General features: G+C 37.9%; 2 protein-coding genes across 2 annotated transcripts; one reads left to right on the forward strand and one right to left on the reverse strand.

The window, feature by feature from the left end:
* Positions 1-11,844: 11,844 nt before the first annotated feature.
* On the reverse strand, positions 11,845-14,230 carry LOC106328824. The gene is made up of 8 exons (XM_013767349.1): positions 13,897-14,230; positions 13,300-13,635; positions 13,124-13,195; positions 12,965-13,029; positions 12,699-12,852; positions 12,515-12,604; positions 12,346-12,435; positions 11,845-12,258 (listed from the first exon to the last, which is right to left on the reverse strand). Exons 2-8 carry the CDS (start codon positions 13,585-13,587, stop codon positions 12,109-12,111), a joined length of 909 nt encoding a protein of 302 aa, XP_013622803.1. The 5' UTR covers positions 13,588-13,635; positions 13,897-14,230; the 3' UTR covers positions 11,845-12,108.
* A 1,521-nt stretch (positions 14,231-15,751) lies between these two features.
* LOC106330553 lies at positions 15,752-16,777 on the forward strand. The gene has a single exon (XM_013769002.1). It carries the CDS (start codon positions 15,752-15,754, stop codon positions 16,775-16,777), a length of 1,026 nt encoding a protein of 341 aa, XP_013624456.1.
* Positions 16,778-24,891: the final 8,114 nt, after the last annotated feature.

Here is a 24,891-nt window from a genome sequence, read left to right on the forward strand (position 1 = left end):
ATAAATAACGCTTTATTTTCTCCAGGTTCTAAAAGGAATTTGTTGAGTTTTAAAGACATATATCTTCACGGATATGATACTCAGTCTGCAACTGAGGATGGAAAGAAATACATGTATGTAACTTCTGAGAAAAGTGGCAGAAAATACATATTAGAAAAGTTTACAGAACTTCCTTCGGGACTACATCATACTTATATCGATGAGATCGAATCAAATCTTGTAGTAAAACGGAACCCAGAAGAGTTCACGTTATGGCATGATCGCCTTGGCCACCCAGGAACTACAATGATGCGTAAAATCATAGAAAGTTCACATGGTCATCCACTGAAAATCCAGGAGATTTCTCAAGGGAATAAAATGACATGTGTTGCATGTTCTCTAGAAAAATTGATCGTAAGGCCATCGCCAACCAAAATCGATAAAGAATCACCAAAGTTCCTTGAAAGAATTCAAGGCGATATATGTGGACCTATACACCCACCTTGTGGACCATTCCACTATTTTATGGTATTAATTGACGCATCCAGTAGATGGTCACACGTTTGTCTATTATCATCTCGAAATGTGGCATTTGCGAGATTTCTAACTCAGATAATCAAACTGCGAGCACAGTTTCCTGATTATACTATTAAAAGAGTTAGACTAGACAACGCTGGTGAATTCACATCCCAAGCATTCAATGACTATTGTATGGTAATGGGAATTGAAGTTGAACATTCGGTTGCTCATGTTCATACGCAAAATGGTTTGGCTGAATCTTTAATTAAGCGTCTGCAATTGATTGCAAGACCATTGATCATGAGATCAAAACTTCCAACCTCTGTATGGGGACATGCCATTTTGCATGCAGAAGCACTCATTCGGATCAGACCAAGTGCATACCATAAGTATTCCCCACTACAGTTAGCGTTTGGTCGAGAACCAAACATTTCCCACTTTAGAATCTTTGGTTGTGCGGTATATGTGCCTGTAGCACCACCACAACGAACAAAGATGGGACCACAAAGAAGGTTGGGAATATATATTGGTTGTGATTCTCCATCAATTATAAGATACCTAGAACCACAGACTGGTGACGTCTTTACAGCACGTTTTGCTGATTGTCATTTTGACGAAAATGTATTCCCAGTTCTAGGGGGAGAAAACAAAAATATTGGAAGTGATATAAAATGGAGTGTACCATCATTGTTATATCTTGATCCTCCTACTAAAGAGTCAGAACTAGAAGTTCAACGAATTATGCATTTACAGAGTATAACTAACCAGCTACCTGATGCATTTGCAGATACCAAGACGGTAACTAAATCTCATATACCAGCTGCAAATGCTCCTGCTCGTATCAAAATGCCAAATGAACAAGAAAAGGAGGATGACACACGAGAACCAAAAACACGCCTGAAGCGTGGTAGACCTACTGGTTCTAAGGATAAGAATCCTAGGAAACAGAAGAAAGCTGAAATATATGATGCACCCAAAATAGCAGAAAATATTTTGGAAGAAATAAATGATAAGGACTCTGATGAATCAGAGCATCATGAATCAGAGCATCATGAATCGAAAGATAATCATGAGATTTCTATTAATTACATCCATAATAAAAAGATATGGAAAAGGAATGAAAATGATGACATTGGTGATGTTTTCTCATATCTTATGTCAAATGAGGTAAATGAAGATACCGATGATCCAGAACCGAAATCCATATATGAATGTCAAAAGAAACAAAATTGGAATAAATGGAAAGAAGCAATACAAATCGAACTTGATTCGCTTAACAAAAGAAAAGTGTTTGGATCTATTGTACTCACACCTGAAGATGTGAGACCAGTTGGGTACAAATGGGTTTTCGTTCGAAAGCGAAATGAGAAAAATGAGATTACGAGATACAAAGCTCGTCTAGTGGCTCAAGGTTTTTCTCAAAGACCTGGAATCGATTATGAAGAAACGTATTCTCCAGTTATGGATGCAATCACGTTTAGATTCCTGATGAGTCTAGCAGCTGATAAAAATCTAGAGATGCGTCTCATGGATGTTGTTACAGCTTATCTATACGGATCATTAGATACTGATATCTACATGAAAATCCCTGATAGATTTAAAATGCCAGAAGCATTAAGTTCCAAACCTAAAGAGTTATGTGCAATAAAATTGCAAAGATCATTATATGGGTTAAAGCAATCTGGACGTATGTGGTATAATCGTCTCAGTGATCATTTAACAAAAGAAGGATATGTGAATGATCCTATATGCCCATGTGTTTTCATCAAGAAAACAATATCCGGATTTGTAATAATCACGGTATATGTTGATGATCTTAACATTATCGGAACTCAAAAGAAAATACAAAAGGCATCAGACTATCTCAAAGGAGAATTTGAGATGAAAGATCTTGGACAGACACAATATTGTCTTGGCCTACAAATAGAACATTCACAAAATGGTATATTTGTGCATCAATCCACATACACTAAAAGAGTGTTGAAACGATCCAACACATCTGTTCAAGCAGCGGGATTGGCGAATATACGGAGCCAACTATTCTATATGAAGATAATGCAGCATGTGTTGCTCAAACAAAGGACGGATATATTAAAAGCGATAGAACGAAGCATATTCATCCAAAGTTCTTCTCATACACTCAAGAGCTCGTGAAGAAGAAAGAGATTGAAGTAAGATATGTCCAATCATGCGACAATGCAGCTGACCTCTTCACAAAATCACTTCCGACTTCGGTATTCAGAAAACTCATCCATAATATTGGGATGCACCATCAGAGGGATCTATGACTGTTCATTCGAGGGGGAGCTTACGTATACTCTTTTTACCTTACTATGGTTTTTCCCATTGGGTTTTTCATGGAAAGGTTTTTAACGAGGCAACAAAGACGTTAAGCGATAATGGATAGTGACACCGGTCTCCAAGGGGGAGTGTTATGAAAAGCAACCACCTTTGTTGAATATATAAAAAGATGTGGGGTCCGCTGCACTATTTACACAGTAAATCCTACTTTTTAACTTCTATATAAACGATCGATTTTGATCGTTTATAAAACACACCTCAACTTCTCTTCTTACTTCTAATAAGAAACTTTTTCTCTCTATCAGTGTTATCTTCTCCTACGGGTATAAGATTTTGCTTTATTTAAATTCATGCGATTCCATAAAATTCCATTTCTTTTTATAACAAAACACAAATAAAAATGGCACATAAAAACAAAAGTGCGCGAATCATCTTTCTTGAAATGGAAAAATCGGAGGAGAGAAATTTGAAATTTTTTAGAGAAGATGGAATGCTTTGGATGAGAAAATGATGTGAAAATGAGTTGTATTTATAGATGAAAATCACTGTTCATGACCGTTTGAGAAAGAGAAAATTTTTGAAAAATTTTCTTTGTGACCGTTGGTGATAAATCGAGTGCACCAAATGCGACGGCTCAGCCGGTCAATGCAGAGTAATAAATTATACGGCGGTTCGGCCGACCAATTAAAAATAAACAGAATATAAGGCGGCTCGGCCGACCAATAAATTAATTAAATTTTTAATAAATAATATAGGTTGTATTCCGGCTATTTTAACATGATATAAATAATAGTAGAGGCGGTATACCGACCATTATAGCAGGATATAAATGATACAAATAAATTTTACCAAAATTGAGAACGATCGTGCTGATAACATGTTATAAAAAGAAATGAAATTTTATGGAATCGCATGAATTTAAATAAAGCAAAATCTTATACTCGTAGGAGAAGATAACACTGATAGAGAGAGAAAGTTTCTTATTAGAAGTAAGAAGAGAAATTGGGGTGTGTTTTATAAACGATCGAAATATAGAAGTTAAAAATTAGGATTTACTGTGCAAATAATACATCGGACCCCACATCTTTTTATATATTCAACAAAGGTGGGACGGCTCAGCCGGTCAATGCAGAGTAATAAATTATACGGCGGTTCGGCCGACCAATTAAAAATAAACAGAATATAAGGCGGCTCGGCCGACCAATAAATTAATTAAATTTTTAATAAATAATATAGGTTGTATTCCGGCTATTTTAACATGATATAAATAATAGTAGAGGCGGTATACCGACCATTATAGCAGGATATAAATGATACAAATAAATTTTACCAAAATTGAGAACGATCGTGCTGATAACATGTTATAAAAAGAAATGAAATTTTATGGAATCGCATGAATTTAAATAAAGCAAAATCTTATACTCGTAGGAGAAGATAACACTGATAGAGAGAGAAAGTTTCTTATTAGAAGTAAGAAGAGAATTTGAGGTGTGTTTTATAAACGATCGAAATCGATCGTTTATATAGAAGTTAAAAAGTAGGATTTACTGTGCAAATAGTACAGCGGACCCCACATATTTTTATATATTCAACAAAGGTGGCTGCTTTTCGTAACATAATGATATTATTTACTAGAAATACTAGGAGCGTTTAGAGCATGATTAATAGGGAGTAGTTCTTAGAGTGAAATTCTTAACGGAATATAAAAAAACGTCTCTTAACTTTTAACTAAAAAAATTAAAAACCGGTTTTTAAATAAGATCCCGTAGAGTTTTTAACGGAATATAAGAAATTGTCTCTTAAGTTTTAATTTAAAAAAAAAAACTAAAAACCGGTTTTTAAATATCTTATTTAAAAATCGATTCTTAGTTTTTTTAGTTAAAACTTAAGAGACGGTTTCTTATATTCCGTTAAGAATTCCACACCCTGAAAAGTAAGAACCTTCCCATTAATCATGCTCTCCCCATTAATCATGCCCTTATGCCAAAGCTTAAGGAATTAACTGGAAGCTTCATATAACATAGTACATGGACGAAACCGATGAACAAAGGCTTCATAGGCACTGATCAAAAACATCCGATGTTCACTAGAAGCAACAATGACTGGTGGTTTTTTTTTTGTCATCAAAAGCTTCATTCAAAGATCAAATAGGTCCTAACACTCTAGCTTCGAGAGCTAGTTGTTGAGGGACCTTAACGTCTACAAGTATAAAAGGTGAGTCTCGTGATCGGGCCTCTTTTGCAAGAGAATCCGCACGGAGGTTCAGAGATCTTGAAATGAAGCATAAAGAAAATAGAGAAAAAGATGATCGAAGTAGTTGAATATCATCGAGTTCCGGTGCGAGTGCTGGCCAGGCTTTTGGGGATGTAACGATTTGCACCAATTGTTGACAGTCGGATTCAAAATTCACATGTTTGAAACCGCGTCCACTTAGCTCTTCCATAGCCCAGATGAGGCACTCTGCCTCCGCATGTAGTGGTGAGTTCGAGCATCTAACCTTGCGCTGTCCCACTACTATCTCTGTATTCTCTTCCAAAAGTGTGAATCCCAGTCCAGTCCCGGTGTCCTGCTCAGTCCATGACGCATCGACCTGGCATCTCCATCTTCCATTCGCTGCAGAAGTCCCATGCGCTTGTTGTGTCTCCTCGTGAGTCTCATCTGTTCCAACCATTTCTGGCACAATTTGAGCTAGCTTCCAAGCCTCCGCTTCATGCCTCGCTAGTTGCAGAGTATCCATTGGCGATGTGTCCTTATTACTGAAGCATTTATCATTCCGGGCTTTCCACAAATACCAAATGATCCATGGAAAGATCGGTGTATCCATACCTTCAGTATTTAAACTTCCTCCCAGTCGCAGCAAGGTATCAAAATTAACGTATATAGATGAACACGGAAAAAACCCCGGAGATGAAGAAACTGTCGACAGGGCCCAACATTGGATTGCCGGTGAGCATTCAAAAAGTATATGATTAATGGTTTCATTCTATGCTCCACACCGTTGACAGACCGTATCTGTGCCACAATGTCGCTCCTTTAACTTGCTTGCTGAGGCCACGTAGCCTGACAGTGCTTGCCATAGATAGTGTTTCATTTTTCTCGGGGCTTTCAGCTTCCAAACTTTCTTCTTAAGACTATTGCAGCTCGGTTCCAAGAGCATTTCAGCATCCTGCTTGTTCCTCCTCTGCTCCACTGCAATAGCATAACCCGATTTCACAGAGTAGCATCCTGAGCTTGTATGATTCCAGCTATATCCATCACTCCGGTTTGTCTTGCTAATTCGGAGAGAGATAATCTTAGGAACGTCCTCCGCGTCTATGACTTCGCTTATAAGATCGACCTTCCATTCCTTCCTGTCATGGTCAATGAGATGATGAACTCTGAGATCAACATCAAAGTTTGGCAGTTTTGGTTTTGCAGCCCTAGCAGGAGACCCGGGGATCCAAACATCCTCCCACACTTTTGTTTCTGCGCCAGTTCCAACGGTTCTCCTGATCCGGTCCACTAGGATAGATTTTGATGCCATGAGGCTACTCCATCCAAACGATGGTGAGTTGGCTTTCCCAGTCAGCAAAGGGTTAGAAAATCTATAATATCATCCTTTAAGCACTCTGGCTATGAGGGAATGCGGGTGTGTCAGTAGGCGCCACACTTGCTTGGCAAGTAAGGCCAGATTGAAATCTCGGAAGTCCCTGAAACCCAATCCTCCTTCCTCTTCTGGAACACAAATCTTGTCCCAGGCAACCCAATGTAGACCTATGTTATTATTGCCTGTGCTCCACCAAAAGCGCGCCACTGCGGCGGAGAGTTTTTTACAAATCCCCTGGGGCAGCAAATAGCAAGACATAACATACGTTGGTACTGATTGTGCAACTGATTTAATCTGTACCTCCTTCCCACCTTTTGATAGAAGTTTCCCTGACCACGAATTTATCCTCCCATTCATTCTCTCCAGGACAAATGAAAAAACTTGTTTCTTTGATCCACAAATCTTCTCCGGCTCTCCGGCATACCCAAATACATCCCCATTCCACCTTCTTTATTGATTCCAAGTGATCTTTTCAGATCGATTTTTTTGGACGCTATGACCTTAGAACCGAACATAACTGAAGATTTTGATTTATTCAGTTGTTGTCCTGAGGCTTTACCATAGACGTCGATGATACGAACCAGTTCTTCGCATTGGGATTGCTCCGCTTTGCAGAAGAAGAGGCTATCATCTGCAAAAAGCAGATGAGAGATGGAGGGGCTTCCTCTAGCGATCTTGATACCTGTGATGTCTTTGTTCCTTTCAGCCTGCTTGATATGTGAGATCAGCACTTCGGTACACAGTATGAACAGGAAGGGTGAGAGTGGATCGCCTTGTCGGAGACACCGGGATGGCGTTATAAGTCCTTTGGCTTCGCCATTGATCAGTACTTGGTACGAGACAGATGTTATACATTTCATAATTCTCGCCACCCACTGTTGGTCAAAGCCAAACTTCAGCAGCAAAGCTTCCATGAAGCTCCATTCAACTCGATCGTATGCTTTGCTCATATCAGTCTTAATCGCCACATATTTTTCCTTACAACTCGGGTTAGTCCGCAGGGCATGGAACATCTCTTGTGCCACCATTATATTATCCGTAATGAGCCTCTCTGCTGCAAATGCCGATTGTGTTTCTGAAATGATCTTGGGCAGTATGCACTTCAATCTAGAGCTGAAGATCTTGGATATGATCTTGTATCCCACGTTACAAAGACTGATCGGCCGAAATTCTGTCATCGATTCCGGTCTGTCCATTTTAGGTATGAGGCAGATATTGGTCCTGTTCAGTCGTTCATCAAACTCTCCCATCTCGAAAAAATTTTGAACCAGGGCACATACATCCTTACCCACAATACTCCAGAACCGTTGATAGAAAAGACTAGTCATACCGTCTGGCCCTGGAGCTTTCTCAGGATTTATAGCAAAAGTGGCTTCTTTAATCTCCTCATCGTGAGGGATGCGTAATAGACGTTGGTTCATCTCATCACTAACCGACGCGGTAATGTACCGGAGTGTTTCATCAATCGTTTCAGGATTCGTTGTTGTAAACAGCTGCTGGAAATAGTCAGTGGCCACTGCTTCGATGTCTTCCTCCGAGCTAACCCATTGATTCATCGAGTTCCGCAATCTGGTTATCCTGTTCCGGGCCCGCCTCTGCTTTGTCTTGGCATGAAAGTATTTTGTGTTACGGTCACCTTCCCGGAGCCATAATACACGGCTCTTTTGCTTCCAGTACATCTCTTCCTCTCTATATGCCGCACACAATTTCTACTTTATCTCTAGTTCTTCTTCACTTGAGATATTCTCATCGTTCTGTGCCGAGTCCAGCTGCTGTTTTAACATCTCGATCAGTTTGGCATTGTTGGTAGGCCGGTGCTTCTTCCATCTCGAGATAGATTTGCGCGTTCTACAGATCTTGTCAAAAAGTTTCATGGCCGGCTCCCCTTTCAATGCTTCCCACTCCTCTCGCACCGCCTCTACAAAGCCTTCTTTACCAAACCAGTTACGATCAAATCTAAAATTCCTCCTTCCTTGTTTGTCTTTGGATTGGAAGCGCGCAAGGATGGGTCGATGATCAGATCCCCATCGTAAAAGATACTCCACATATGTGTGGGAAAAGATATTGTGCCAGTCTTCGTTCCCAACCGCTCGATCCAAGCGGCATTGCACCCGTCCTGCTCTTGTTCTTCCAGCCCACGAGAACGGGTTCCCCTTATAGGGAAAGTCTATCATACCACAACCTGACAGCATGTTTTTAAATGATAGGAATGAGGCATCAGTACGTTTCTTCCCTCCTTTCTTTTCCGAGTTGCTGGTAATCTCATTAAAATCACCCATTAGAAGCCAAGCTCCCGCCCTAGTAGCGCTCATACGTAATAGCCTTTCCCATACATTATCTCGGCATTCCACCACCGGATCTCCATACATGAAAGTGATATACACTTTATGTCCATCTATCTGCGTTTCAATATCAATCATACGATTATTTGAAAAGTTAATAATGACTTCAGACGCATCCATGTAAAACAAAGCAAGTCCACCGCTCCTACCAACAGGATCCACGGTGAACAAATTATCATAACCAAACTCCAACTTAAAATCATGCAAAAATGAAAAACTGTTTTTTTGTTTCAGAAAGAAAAAGAAAACTAGGATGAAAGTATCGATGCAACTCCCGCAGGTGTTGCTTTGTCAGGAAGGCGCCCGCTCCCTGATAATTCCAAGCGATTGCACTCATATATGAGTACTGGGTGGTTTCTGGGACCCCACCGAACCTAAAGCAACAGAAGTTTTTCGGCTTCTTACAGCCGAGGGATACACCTCAGTACGAGGGACCGTCGTGGAGGTCAAAACTCTCCCCGAATTAAGCCGAGCATGCTTAGACAATTTGCCTTTGGGTGAGGCACGACCTCTGATAGCCAGCTTCTTGGAAGCTGTTAGACCTTTCGTATCTGGGCTCCTCATGTTCCTGCGCTTCCCATCGACTCCAGTCGGTTTGTCTTTCTGTCCCTTGCTCCCTTGTTTCTCTTGTTTCCTCTCCTTCTCGTTTCCAGCTTCCTTACTTGACGTCTGTATCTTCTCTCCTATCAGGTCTTCACCAGCCATAGCCCTATTCAGCTGCTCCTGGGCCTCTTGATTCTTTGAGGCAGGCTTCACGTGTGTTATTGTTGCATCCGTCTCCGGAGGTTCCTGCGTCTCAGGGACCATAGCTACTTCCTCCATCAGATCATCCAGAAGGTCATCCTCATCTATCATCTCCTCATCCATCTCCAGATCAACACTCCCGTACTGTTCAGCCAATAGGTTCATCTCTTCTTCGCTCAAGAGAAGTGGGTCCTCCTCTCGCCTTTGTTCCTCCAATTGGGGTTCCTTGTTAACCACGATAGCCTTTTGTACTGTCGTCCTCGTATCAATTTGCGGTATCGGCGTATCGAGATGCCTTGGAGGAGAGGGATTACGCTTCTCCGGGCCCACCTGATTCACAGGGAACATTGTTGTTATCGGTTCCTTACTGACCAAAGTCCCACTAGCAAACCGTTTAGGATCTCTGTTGGTCTCCTTTTCCATTTCTGTCCTGACAATTGCTTTCCCTTTCAGAAGACGCCTTCGCTCATCCTCTGCCTCCCGCTCTCTACCCTCTATTTCTCTGTTACATGGTTCCTGAGCATAGCGAAGGCGATGCTGGTCCTCACTCCGCCTTTCCACTGAACGGACGGGTTGCCATTCCTTCCTCTGTTCTTGCCGTTCATGATAATCTTGTCTTCCTCCCTGATGGGGTCTACTGTACGGCCGAAACGCTTCTGAGATAGTCCTTTGAGAGTCAAATGACGTTCGTTTCGATCTCGTAGGGGTTTCAGTCCTTCTTTTCTCATTGTCTTGCACTCTGGACCGATCCCCAGGGAGTGGGCTTTTCTCTTTTACTCTCCAACTGGAGGATGACGCAGAATCGCCATATCGTCCTCTATAACTAAGACTCTCAGAGCCTTTTCTTGTGAATTTTGGGAGCTCGCGTCTATCTTTGTGATACGGGTGGAACCTTTCTCGTCCTCGAGATTCTTTACCTGTCGGGCTCTGGTCAAGTCTGTTCCAGACGTTCTTAGCAAGATTGTCTCTCCTGCTCGAGATTCTATCTCTTAAATCTCCATGTTCAGATCCACAAGCTCGATCAGAGCTTGAAATCTCATTCCGTTTTTCTTGAAATCGAGACGTTTTTCTTTCGAGGTGTACCTCCCGAGGATATCTCGTCTGTATGTCGAAGCTAGCATGATTTTCAAAACCTCTGGCTGGAGCAGAGAAAGCCTCTCTCGCTGCTAGCTCTTCCTTTTCTTTCTGTTCCAGTTGGAGGATTCGGTTAGCCTCTCTCTGCTCTGGAGATAACTCAGGGCAGGTTCCTTCCTCGTGTGATATCCTCTTACATGTAAAGCAATGCCTGTGAAGATCTTCATATATGATCAATGCTTTTACTACATCCCCATTATCAAAACCTACTTTGCATTCAAACTTCAGCGGCATGTCCCCATTAATGATGACTCTCACCCGTCCTCCTTCCACATCTGCGGTATCAAAAGAGCCCAGTGCTTTTCCTATGCTTTCGTACGTTTCCCATTTCTTATAGTGAATTGGGATTCCTGATACTGATGCCCAGAGAGCGAGAGTGTTAGGGAAATCTACCTTGATGGTTGGAATCCATTGTTCCAGTGAAAAGCTCCACTTATTAAAGTGGCATGGGCGACGTTGTAAGACTTTTTGAAGGCCCTCCTCTTTATCGAAATCAAACTGAAACTTATTATTTCCCAGATTAGTTCCACGGACTCTTCCTTCCACGTCCCAAATCCTCCGTCTCGGCATATGTTTCAGGAGAGCTTCAACACTTCTACCATCAGAGTGAAACATCCTTCCTACCAGCGTGAGTTTAAACTTTGCTATCAAATCCGAATTGTCGAAAGCCGGCATTCGAATAATCTCCTCCTCTTTCTCTTGCACTCGACGTCTTATGTAACGAGGGTTGTCCCCTCTATGACGTGATTCCACCATACGATTCATCGTCGCTTACCAATACCGTGATCAGTAACTTGACCTATACTTACCAAAGGGTGGAAAGAATTCTTAAATCCACAGCAGACAAAACAAAAGCGTGCACTGTAAGCAATACAGGACCCTGTAAGTAAGAGAGGAGTGTTCGATAGTCTCCCTCCCTTCTTCCTTTACACTCCACGCCTCACAGATCCAGTTTCGCCAAGAATCGCCTTTTCGTCGCCTAAAACCCTAAGCGGCTCCTCTTCTTTTTCATACCATTAACTATCCAACAATGACTGGTGGTTAAAATGTAATTATGCCGCAACTTACCAATCAGTCATCACACACGAGAGATATTCTTATATGCAATTGTCTTGTGTAGATAATGGTTGGAGATGAACACAATTTACCAAATATAAGAGAGGCTTTTACAACTCCATATATACAAAGGAGACCTAAACATATACTAGCAATGGTCAATGCGATGCAAACAACACTGTATAAAGAGTACATATGTTGAAAATATTAAGATCGTCGGTAACTTTTGAAGTATACGTAAATACATAAGCATATAAACAAGCTTTATTTTCTCGTCTGTAAGAAACATAGACAGAGAAAGTTCCCGTATTTTTGTTTTAATCTCAGTTTCGTGTTTAGCTCATAAGAATACCCATAAACAACAAGCAGCTACTACAGACAGCGAAATAGAGAGAGACCAAAGTCGTGGATGATTTTGGTTTCTTTGACCGGTGCTCAGGGATATAATCATTGCGGTGAAGCCTCAGGTTGGTGTTGTGGATTCGATATCAGCTCAGGAGCTACAGCAAAGTGCAAGCCTCCTCTGCGTTGGACTCCACCGCCAGCCCCGCTGTGCAGCATAAACGCAACTTCTGCAGCGGCCAGAGCGGCTGCTTCCTGGTATTCACAAACACATAACATGAGTATACATATACATACGGTTAGATTCATGTCTGTTTGTGTTTCTGAAAAGATCTAGTTTACCTGTCTCTGTCTTCGGCGTTGTAATATACTGATGGCCCAAGCCATGATGTAACATGGGAGGAGAAAAGCGGTAGCACGAAGCATGAAAAGCTGACAAGGAAGACAAAACAATTAGGTTTTATCACAAGAAACTAAAATGTGAGATCATGTAGTAAGAGATTTTGCTTACAAAGAAGAAAGCCGATGGATCATCTTCTTCATCGTCTGAGTTGTTGTTTGAAAGATTCATGGCGTGTCGTAGCAATAAAAGCGCCATTAACTGTCATTTTAAACTGTTAAATAACGTTTCCATTTTCAAGAAAAATATCATAAAAATATTATATAATATAAAGCAGCTGTAACTCTGGACTTACGATGAGAGCAGCGGAGCGAAGAAAGGCAGCTCCGCTAGAGTTAGAATCAGCATACTCGTCGTAGTCCGGATCAAAGAAACGGCGTTCTGCAGCCGCCATTGCAAAAATGCGAGGGTCGTTGAAGTCTAAAGGAACACCATTGGCCCAGTCTTCACTGCATTACACACACACAAATAGTAATGTAACATGAGTAACGTGTCTTGAATAAAACAATGTTTTGATATATAGAAAATGATATAAAGAGACATAGATTCAGAAAACGTTACCCGATATCGATAACGGTATCATCAGCAGGAGGAGGTGGTGGAGCGGTGTAGCCAGGTTGATAAGACTGTTTCCATCAAAGGGGGGAGAAGAAACTAAGTAAGCAAATAGTAAACTTGCAATGAAAAGGATTTGTCCATATCAATGATTTGATGTATTACCTTGTGGCAGATTTCACAGATAGTGTCGCCTTTCTCATTACACCAGCGCTGAACACACTTCCGATGAGCATACTGCAACACACACATAAACGATATTAAACCAAAACAAAAACAGTTTTTTTTTTGGGTGGAATATATTAAAAAGAGATCAATAGAATTCAACAAAGATAATTCACCTTCAAGCTGCCACTACAAGAGCATGGAGACTCGAGGTTCTTAATAGAATCCTCATCTTGGCATATACGACATTCAACTGATTGGATGAGCGGTTCCTCTTCTTCATCAGCGACATCATCACGTTCTTCTACTTGCACATTTTTATCATCAATAGATTTAGTAGTCGTAGAAGAAGAAAGCCTTGTGGTGCCGGAACTTTCTCCAGAAGATTCAATGGATCCTCTGTCCGAATCCAGGTCATCAGATGTTACGAGACGGTCGGTACATGAACTCAGATGATCAGACATCTCTCTCCCTCCCTCTTACCCCTCGATGCCACAAAAAATAACGTTGACCTGTAAGAAAAAAATCCCAACAAAAAAAAATTGTCATTTCTCCGTAGCCAAGAATCATAAATAATCAAGCGATAATTTCAGGGAAAATGTCATAAATCAAAACGATAAGGGTCTTAATTAGATGAGTCTCGATTGCTTACGATTCAATCACAATTCGGAGATGAAACCCTAAAAATCAAAATTCCCAATTCGCAGAAACGAACAACCGTAACCCTAAATACGAAGAAAAAGATGAACGATTATTGTTGTTATTATTACTACCTGATAGAGATACTTTGGAATCGTAGAACCAAGGGAAAAGAAGAAGAAGCTCTCTTTCGATTTCTTGAAGGCGCAGCTCTCTCAAACGAAACTCGGACAAAATGTGTTTTCTTTGTTTTGATGATGTTCGGTCTGAAGGATTCAGATATAAGTACCAAAAAAAAAATCTAAAAGCGCGTGTATACAGAAATGTATGTATACGTATATAATACTCAAACCGGACTATGGTGAGGTGAGTTGACGGTTTGACAAGTTGACGTCCGTTAAAAAGACATGTCGAGAAGACTTGAGAATCTTCCAAACCAAACGGTAACGGAGCTCTTTTATTTTGTACCAATCCTTCTTTTTTGCAAGTTTGGATACTATAAATTGGATAAAATTCATTATTTTTAGGAATTCAAGATTGAGGTGTTGATACGGCATTGCAAAATTAAGACGTTTGTTACGAAACTCAGAAAAAAGGAGGAGCCGTAATGTTTGAAAATATAAAAAGATGTGGGGTCCGTTTCACTATTTGGACAGTGAATTTCTTTTCTATATAAACGATCGATTTCGATCGTTTAGAAAATCATCCTTCAACCTTCTCTTCTTTCTATAATAAACTCTTTCTATCAGTGTTAAAAATTCTACGGGTATAAAATTTGCCCTTATTCAAATTCTCGCGATACAATAAAATTCAAGTTCTTTTTATAACACGTTATCAGCACGATCACTCTGCGATTCGGTAAAATTTATTTGTATCATTTATACTCTGTTATAATGGTCGGTATACCGCCTATACTATTATTTATATCATGTTATAATGGTCGGAATACCGCCTATATCATTTACTAGTAATTTAATTTATTTATTGGTCGGCCGAGCCGCCTTATATTCTGTTTATTATTTATTGGTCGGCCGAGCCGCCTTATATTCTGTTTATTATTTATTGGTCGGCCGAGCCGCCTTATATTCTGTTTATTATTTATTGGTCGGCCGAGCCGCCTTATATTCTGTTTATTATTTATTGGTCGGCCGAGCCGCCTTATATTCTGTTTATTATTTATTGGTCGGCCGAGCCGCCTTATATTCTGTTTATTATTTATTGGTCGGCCGAGCCGCCTTATATTCTGTTTATTATTTATTGGTCGGCCGAGCCGCCTTATATTCTGTTTATTATTTATTGGTCGGCCGAGCCGCCTTATATTCTGTTTATTATTTATTGGTCGGCCGAGCCGTCTTATATTATGTTTATTATTTATTGGTCGGCCGAGCCGCCTTATATTCTGTTTATTATTAATTGGTCGGCCGAGCCGCCGTATAATTTATTTATTACTCTGCATTGATCGGCTGAGCCGTCGCATGATTTGTTGTCATAACATAAATATTTCATTGCCATAATTTTTACTTTTATGAAATATTATAGATTTGATTGACCGTTTAATACGATATTTTCAGACTAATTTTTGGTGCACTCGATTTAACCCCAACGGTCACAAAGAATTTTTTTTCAAAAATTTCCCCTTTCTCCAACGGTTATGAACAGTGTTTTCATCTATAAATACAACTCATTTTCACTCCATTTCATCATCCAAAACATTTCATCTTCTCTCAAAAATTTCAAATCGCTCTCCTCCGATTTTTTATTTCAAGAAAGATGATTCGCGCACTTTTGTTTTTATGTGCCATTTTTATTTGTGTTTCTATTTATGGTTTATCCGTTGGAGAATTTACTCCAAGAGAATTTAGGATGAATATCGGTTTACTTTTCTTTACATCGCTTCTCCTTGTAATTGCTTGCGTGATTAATGTAAACGGTTCCTTTTAATATGAATAATATTCTAATAATTTTTATTTATATGCTTTAGAAATACAAATGGTAAAAATCGAGAAACTTCCGTTTCCGGCATTGGAAGTAACTGGGACAAACTACACGGCATGGGTTACAAACATGGAGCTTCATCTAGATTCTGAGGAAATACTCGGAACAATAAAAGATGGCAATATATCAACCTCTCATGAAAAGGCTAAGGCCGTGATATTTTTGAGAAGGCATCTAGATGAAAATCTTACGCATGATTATGCGAGAACCAAAGATCCCTTAGATCTTTGGAAAGCTCTGAAGGAGAGGTTTGATAACCAAAAGAAAATTACTCTCCCCCATGCACTCGATGAGTGGAAAAATCTACGATTTCAAGATTTTGAAAAAGTGGAAACGTACAATTCCGCTATATTGAGAATAGCGGCGCAATTAGATTATTGCGGTAAGCCTGTCTCGGAAGCAGAAATGCTCGAGAAAACTTACCAAACGTTCCACAAAAATCATTATGTTCTACAAGAACAATATAGAAATTGTGGGTATACGAGGTTCTCTGAACTCGCTGTGGCGCTTATAATAGCGGAGAGAAATAATGAACTCCTCATTAAAAACCACAATGCCCGACCCACGGGAACCAAAGCATTTCCTGAGGTAAATGCAACGGATGTAAAAAATCCGGAAAAAGGAAATTATTCCTATCGTGGGCGTGGTCGTGGCCGTGGTCACAATCGTGGTTTTGGTCGTGGTCGTGGTTATCGATTTAACTGCAACCATGAAAGGAGTAACAACCCAAGAGGAAGGGGATTCAACACATGGAATCGATCTGATCGGGTAAAAGGGAAAGAAACCCAAGAAAACCCTACTCATAAAGATGAGAACGTCTGTTACAGATGTGGATCGAAGGGACACTGGTCTCAAGTATGTCGAACTCCTCGTCATCTATGCCAATTGTACCAAGAATCTATTAAAGACAAGGCAAAAGAAGTAAATCTCAATGAACAGCTTGTGGGTACAACATCGACATACCTCGAATCCTCTGACTTTATGGGAGATTTCGACGAGGCCACTCATCAAAATAATTGAAGTGCTTGTACTGATCAAGCTTAATAATGCCTAGTGATGCCATAAAATATTATGTATTTCACTTTCAAAATAATGTATTTTAAAATATCTATTGTATAATTATTGTGTACTTGTTATTGATGCATAATATGTTTACTTATGAAAGTTTTTTTTTCTTTATTTGTGTTACCGAAATTGATAAGAAAGCAAATGGAACAACAACTAAACAAATTGGTAGAGAAGTTTGCATACCAGATAGTGGCACAACGCACACTATACTGAAGGATAAGAGATATTTCTCTACTTTAAAGTCAGTAGAAATGACTGTAAACACAATATCAGGTCCTACAGACTTGATCGAAGTAATTGGCAAGGCAAACTTTATGTTGCTTAATGGAACAAAGTTTTCCATAGATAATGCCTTATATTCTCCAAATTCTAAGAGAAATTTGTTGAGTTTCAAAGATATATACCGTCAAGGGTATAACACTCAATCTGCAGCTGAGAATGGAAAGAAGTATTTGTATATAACTTCTGAAAAATCAGGCAAAGGCCTTGTACTGGAAAAATTTCCAGAACTTCCTTCTGGATTGCATCACACTTATATTGATGCTATCGAATCACATCTTGTTATCAAAAGAAATCTAGAAGATGTTACATTATGGCATGATCGTCTTGGTCACCCAGGCACTACAATGATGCGAAAAATCATTGAAAGCTCACATGGTCATTCAATAAAAAACCAAGATATATACCAAAGTAATAAAATGACATGTGATGCGTGTGCTCTTGGGAAATAAATCATAAGACCATCACCAACCAAAATTGACAAAGAATCACCAAAGTTTTTGGAAAGAATCCAAGGTGATATTTGTGGACCAATACATCCACCGTGTGGACCATTCTACTACTTTATGGTATTAATCGATGCATCGAGTAGATGGTCACATGTTTGTTTGTTATCATCTCGAAATATGGCATTTGCGAGATTTCTAACTCAGATAATCAAATTAAGAGCACAGTTCTCAGATTATACAATTAAAAGAGTTAGATTAGATAACGCTGGTGAATTCACATCCCAAGCTTTTAATGATTATTGTATGGTATCAGGGATTGAAGTAGAGCATTCTGTTGCTCATGTTCATACACAAAATGGTTTGGCAGAATCATTAATTAAACGGCTGCAACTAATTGCAAGGCCATTGATCATGAGATCAAAACTCCCAACCTCTGTATGGGGACATGCTATTTTGCATGCAGAAGCACTAATTCGGATAAGACCAAGTGCATACCATAGATATTCCCCATTACAGTTAGCATTTGGAAAAGAACCAAATATCTCTCATCTAAAAATCTTTGGTTGTGCGGTTTATATTCCAATAGCACCACCACAACGTACAAAGATGGGACCGCAAAGACGGTTGGGAATATATATTGGCTATGATTCTCCATCAATAATAAGATACCTAGAACCACAAACTGGTGATGTGTTTACGGCACGATTTGCCGATTGTCATTTTAATGAGAAAGAATTCCCAACTCTAGGGGGAGACAATAAACAAGTAGGAAAAGAGATCAAATGGAGTGTACCATCGTTATTACACCTTGATCCTCCTACGAAACAGTCAGAACTAGAAGTTCGACGTATCATGCATTTACAAAATATAACAAATCAGCTACCTGATGCATTTGCTGATACCAAAATGGTAACTAAATCACATATACCCGCTGCAAATACTCCTGCTCGTATTGAAATACCACAAAATGGTGGAACGGCAGTTGATACACGTGAATCAGGAACACGTTTAAAGCGCGGTAGACCTATTGGTTCAAAGGATAAACTTCCTAGAAAACGTAAGGAATGTGAAAAGCATGATACTCCCAAAATAACAGAAAATATTTTGGACGAAGAAAATTGTGAATCTAATGACAATATAAAGCATCTTGAATCTGAAGGAAATCATGAGATTTCTATCAATTACATCCATAATGGAAAGATATGGAAACGAAATGAGATGGATGATATTGATGACGTTTTCTCATACCTTTTAGCAAAGGAAATAAATGAAGAAAACGAAGATCCAGAACCAAAGTCTGTATATGAATGTCAAAAGAGACATGACTGGATAAAATGGAAAGATGCAATTCAAGTCGAATTAGATTCGCTTAACAAACGAAATGTATTCGGACCTATTGTGCTCACACCCAAAGATGTAAAACCAGTTGGGTACAAATGGGTATTTGTCCGAAAAAGAAATGAGAAAAACGAGATTACAAGATACAAAGCTCGTCTCGTAGCCCAAGGTTTCTCTCAAAGGCCAGGAATTGATTATGAGGAAACTTATTCTCCTGTCATGGACGCAATCACATTTAGATTCCTGATGAGCCTAGCGGCCAATGAAAATTTAGAAATGCGTCTCATGGATGTCGTTACGGCATATTTATATGGATCATTAGATACTGATATCTATATGAGAATCCCAGATGGATTTAAAATGCCAGAAATTGCAAAGGTCATTATATGGGTTAAAACAATCTGGACGAATGTGGTATAATCGTCTCAGCGAACACTTAACAAAAGAAGGATACACGAATGATCCTATATGCCCTTGTGTTTTCATAAAGAAAACAACATCCGGATTTGTGATAATCGCGGTGTACGGTGATGATCTTAATATTATTGGAACTCAAAACGAAATCCAAAAGGCATCAAACTATCTGAAAGGAGAATTTGAGATGAAAGATCTCGGCCAGACAAAATATTGTCTAGGATTACAAATTGAGCATTCTCAAAAGGGTATATTTGTACACCAGTCTACATATACCAAACGAGTATTGAAACGCTTTAACATGGATAAAGCAACTCCTCTTAGCACCCCGATGGTCGTTAGATCACTTAATGTTGAAAATGATCCGTTTCGACCATCTGAGGAAAATGAAGAAATACTTGGTCCTGAAACTCCATACTTAAGTGCAATTGGAGCTCTTATGTATCTTGCAAATTGTACTCGACCTGACATATCCTTTGCTGTTAATCTTTTAGCGAGATTCAGTTCGTCTCCTACACGAAGACATTGGAATGGAATTAAACATGTCTTTCGTTACCTTCAAGGAACAACTGATTTAGGCTTGTTTTATCCTAAAAGTTCAAAAGGTCAAATGATTGGTTTTGCAGATGCAGGTTATTTGTCAGATCCACACAAAGCTCGATCCCAGACAGGATATTATTTGCACAGTGAATTTCTTCTCTATCTAAACGATCGATTTCGATCGTTTAGAAAATCATCCCTCAACCTTCTCTTCTTTCTATAATAAACTATTTCTATCAGTGTTAAAAAATTCTACGGGTATAAATTTTGATCTTATTCAAATTTCCGCGATACAATAAAATTTAAGTTCTTTTTATAACAACGTTACATTAATTTATAGAGATCTAGTTTGACTTTGACATGTTCCTCTTCGGCAAAACTGAGATTGAACAAGAATAACATAAGGACGTCCAAAGTCTTGGAGAGGTGTCCGACGGGATGAACACTCTTTTAAACGTTCTATTCAAAACAGGTTTAAATATTCCCAAATTATTCTTCTAACTTTTTAAAATAGGTAATACTCTGGATTGGAATGATATTTGTATTTAAGAATCTTATAATAAAAATTTTGTATTCAATATTAATTTGTGCATGACCTTTATTTTTAACAATTGTTAATGACCTTTAAATAATTCTCTGTAGCATAATTAGAATCCCACGTCCCACAGAGATCATGTCTTTATACCTTTTGCTTTTCATATGTATGTTTTTATATAATAGATACACAGGAACATGATTAATCCCGGTCTCTTAGCCGGAGTTTTTAACTCATGATTTGACACTTTTTTTTTTGTTTTTACACTTTTTTGGCTAAGAGACGGCTCTTATATCTCTTATTTAAGAGATAGTTCTTAACTTTTTTTAGTTAAAATCTAAGAAAAACTAAGAACTCCAGTTAAGAGACTGGAGTTAATCATGGTTTAAGGTAAGACCAGACCCGGTCCTAAGCATGCGCTGGAGGCACATTTGCACAGGACCCGTTGCAATTTTTGGGGTTTTTAACTTAGATTAGGGTCCAATTTTTAAGAAGTTATTTTTGTATGAGGAAATGAGATATTTTGCAATGCCGAAGAGAAAACAATATTTTAAAAGAGAAAATAAAATATACATTTTAATACTAATATAATCAGGATAAACAAAATTATTGTATAATTATGATTTATTTTAAAATTTTAGTATTATTAATATTGTGATAGCAATGCAGAATTTTAAATATTTCTTAGTATTAATTGTATAAATTATAATATATTAAAATTTAATTATATTAATATCACTTATTTTTAGTTTGTAAAATAGAAATATTCCATTCCGGAGTTACACTATTCATTCTATGTGTTACCTTTTTATTTTGTTTTGAACCGTTTATTTTAGACGAACCGCAGTTGTTATGCAGTATGCGTTTCTTATATAAAATTCGCAGTTAAACCGTACCGCAATATCCATTCTGTTTGTCCCGCACCGCTTTATCCGCTCTTACCATTCGGAGCCACAATGTATATTGTTTTTGTTACAAACAACTAGTTGTAGTATAGTCTTTTAATATAATACAAAACATTTTTATCATAAATACATAATCAATTGCTTTTGATTTTTTTTAAGATAACATAAGTTTTTGCAAGATACACTAAAAAGACTATTCTTTAATCTGCTTAAGAGGTGTGGTGTTAGATTAAACTTATTGTTTTGTCAACTTATTTATCTATTTTTATCATTTATATATTTTCTCTGTTCCAAAGTTATATATATTTTAGATTTTCACACAAATTAAAAAAAAAATGTGCTAATAAATGTATTACTTTTTGTGATTATCTATTTTCCATAATTTATGGTCAATCAAAATTTATGGTCAATCAAAATTCAGTAAACATAATTAATGTCTTGAAATTTTACTATTTACTATTATTATATACATTGAGATGTAAAATATATATCTTTTAGAAATATTTTTTTTCTTTCTAAAACATGGATTTTATTGAAATAGAGGTAGTGTAACTTTATATCAATGTATTTCACATTCAGATAAAATCTTACATAATAAAAACATGTTTCCTCTCTCCTGGCTCATATGCGTAAGGCGCGACATGTGGCATATGAGTTGATCCGCCGTGTTTCATTAAACGTGTGTGTAATCCGTTTGGGATTTTATTTTATCTGGGCTTTGTGTTACCTAGGATAGCAGAGGAAGCAGCTGACACGTAGCAACATCCACGTTTAGAGTTTACAGATCGTAATGGTCTTTAGCTTGAATTTGAAGGTGGGCTCCGTAAAACGATATAATTTTGATAATCAACTCCGCATAACAGCTGTCGTCTCTCCTTCCACAGCTTTAACTTGGCCGAGTAACTGCTATCAGTAATGCATGTCAATGAATTCACCCCACTAATGTTCTAGTCCCTCTCTTTCGAAATACTCGAACTTTTAGGATTGTGCACAACTATTAAAAAACTTATTTTTTTATTTTAAAAATATCATTAAAATATAAATTAAAAGTTATTCAACCAATCACAAAACATATTGCAAAATATCATTAGTTACATAGTTTTTGATAAAGTTAAAAAGTGCATTGATATATGAAAACATCATCTATTCTGAAACATAAAAAATTCCCTAAAACATCATCTATTTAGAAACGGAGAGAGTATTAAAGTTGGATTCTCTTTCAAGCTAAGTTGCTATATATATATACTAGGGGGGTGTCCGCGCTTCGCGCAGAATATTGTTTTATTGTTGTTAAAAGTATGACTTTTTTGGATAATGTAATTATGTGATCACTTTTATTTGTTAAGAATGTTATTTGGTGTTTTTATTGTGTTATGTAGTAGTAATAGTGATATGTTAATATATTTTGTCTTTGTTTTTTCAATAATGTGTTTTGTCTGTATAGTATTTGTTAGCAGTGAAGTGAGTCTCTAATATAAAAATATATTGAATTTCAATAACTTTGCATTTATGCATTTGTTGATTCTAAGATTTACGGTTTCAGCGTCAAAATTTTCTTTTAATTTTTTTTATATTTTTGAACATTATAACTTTCAAGATGTTTTTGTTTTTTTCCCATATTTTTACATTGAGCCTTCAACATCTATGTATTTTCTTTACGTTTCTGGTATGCGGTGTTTCTCATCATCACCAAAAAAGACTCACCTCATGCTCTTGTTCTTTATCGCCTTCTTCACCTTGAGATTTCTGGTATTTATTGTAGATCGGGTTTAGGAGTTCCCAGTTGTGCGGTTGTTTCTCGCATCATTTTAGGCTACTCCATGCAATATTGGATGCTCCTCTTCTTCCTTAGATTTTAGCTGATGTTAGGAACTGCATCTCTTTGGGTTGGGTCAGAGTTTAGTCGTCTTTGAAGTTGTTTTCCTCGTCGTTGGCTTACCATTGTTACTCCCCTCTCGTCTTGGTTTTCAAGATATGGTTTTTGGTGATCTGACTTCTATAGCTCGAGGACGGCTCCACGATTTGATGATTTCGTTTTGTCTACCCTTCCAGCTATGTTCTTTCATCTCGTTGCAGCTTTCAACCCTGCTTGCGTCTCTGTGACTCTCTCTCTCTTTCGCCATGTTTGCCACTCTAGGTTTGGATAGTGTTCTCCTCCGAGTATGCTCTGTAGATTTGGAAGATTGTTTCTGGTCTCAAGTCTGGACTCATGTTTCTCGGGGGTTGGCTTCATTTCTCCCTCACTCATGTTGTTCTCTTCTTCCCTTAGTATAAATGTGTGATATTAGACTCTTGGAGCTTTGGTCCCTTCTATCCAGAATTTTGTGGTTCTTCCCCGGCATAGGCATCTTGTTTGTGCTTGTTTAGTTTGTGAGATGCTTCTTACCTCTTAGCTGGTGGTTGTGCTTATCGTTTGTTATGATTAGATAATGTATAATTAGAAAATAGTGAACCAAATTACAATAATCTAAAAGAAGAAGAATCTAAAATGTAAAAAGACAAAAAGATGACACGTGGTAGCAAACCCCCCAACCACTTGTCGGAAGAAGAGAAAAAGTCTACTTTATATGTAAAGATATCGGTGATGTTAATTGAAACATGCCTTATGAGGAAATGGGGCAAAAGCTGAAAAAAAGTTAAGACGATTGTTAGTGTGAAGTTTTAAATTGCATGTAATCGCAACGTTACACATGGAAAGATTTTAAAGGGTGGTTTAGTGAAGGATCTCTTTTACACATTCATCAATCTAATTTCAACATATTTTTCTTGTTTTTTTCTTATGTTGGAATTATAGCTGAGATGTGTGTATAAGTTTTTTGCTGATTTTGTGACAATAAGTTTAGTATGCAGATGACTGGTTTAAACTGTTCCTCTAAAATTAGGGCCGGTCCTGGGAAAATGAAATAGTAGTTTTTAATCTCAATTTTTTTAAAGAAAATTACACAGACATAAGAATCCATAATTTCTCAAAAGAATTTTATTGAATCATTTACTAAATACATACAACCTTCAAAATCTCAGGAACGGCCTTGTCCAAAAGTAATACATAATCTGCTTGTTCGTTAAATGAAGTTGTTATTCCTAGATTGCTACTAATTATGCATGAAATCTCTTTTTTAAAAAATTGTCGCCGAACATATCCCAATATTATGAAGAATTTGAAATATACTTATATCGAAAGTTAAAAGAACTCAAAACATGGTGGGAAGCAAATAAAAAGTGAAACGATGGTAAAGCATTATTCTAGAAACTGTCGTTATCGTTGTAAACAAATATTGTATCTTCAATAAGCTATGTCATGTGTGTTTTCTTAGGTGCTTTGTAACTGGTGGGGCTGGATGGTGTTGATGAGCCACCTACATTTAGATCATCATATGATTCTTTAGTTTCTTGCTTAAATCATAAAAAAATAGGTTTGTTATTTGGCATATGTGTAAATATATTTCATCTTACAACAAGATCTTAGATCTCATAAGAAAAATACATCTTTTATCCTAATTTTCTTTTTTTCTATTATTTTGTGATATGTGTGAATGTTTACTTTAAGGTCTATTATTATTGTTTGAAATTTAGTATTTTTTGTTAAAGGTTATTAACTCTTATTGT

This window comes from Brassica oleracea, chromosome C3 (genome assembly GCF_000695525.1).
Source record: "Brassica oleracea var. oleracea cultivar TO1000 chromosome C3, BOL, whole genome shotgun sequence".
In the NCBI taxonomy this organism is placed as follows: Eukaryota; Viridiplantae; Streptophyta; class Magnoliopsida; order Brassicales; family Brassicaceae; genus Brassica; species Brassica oleracea.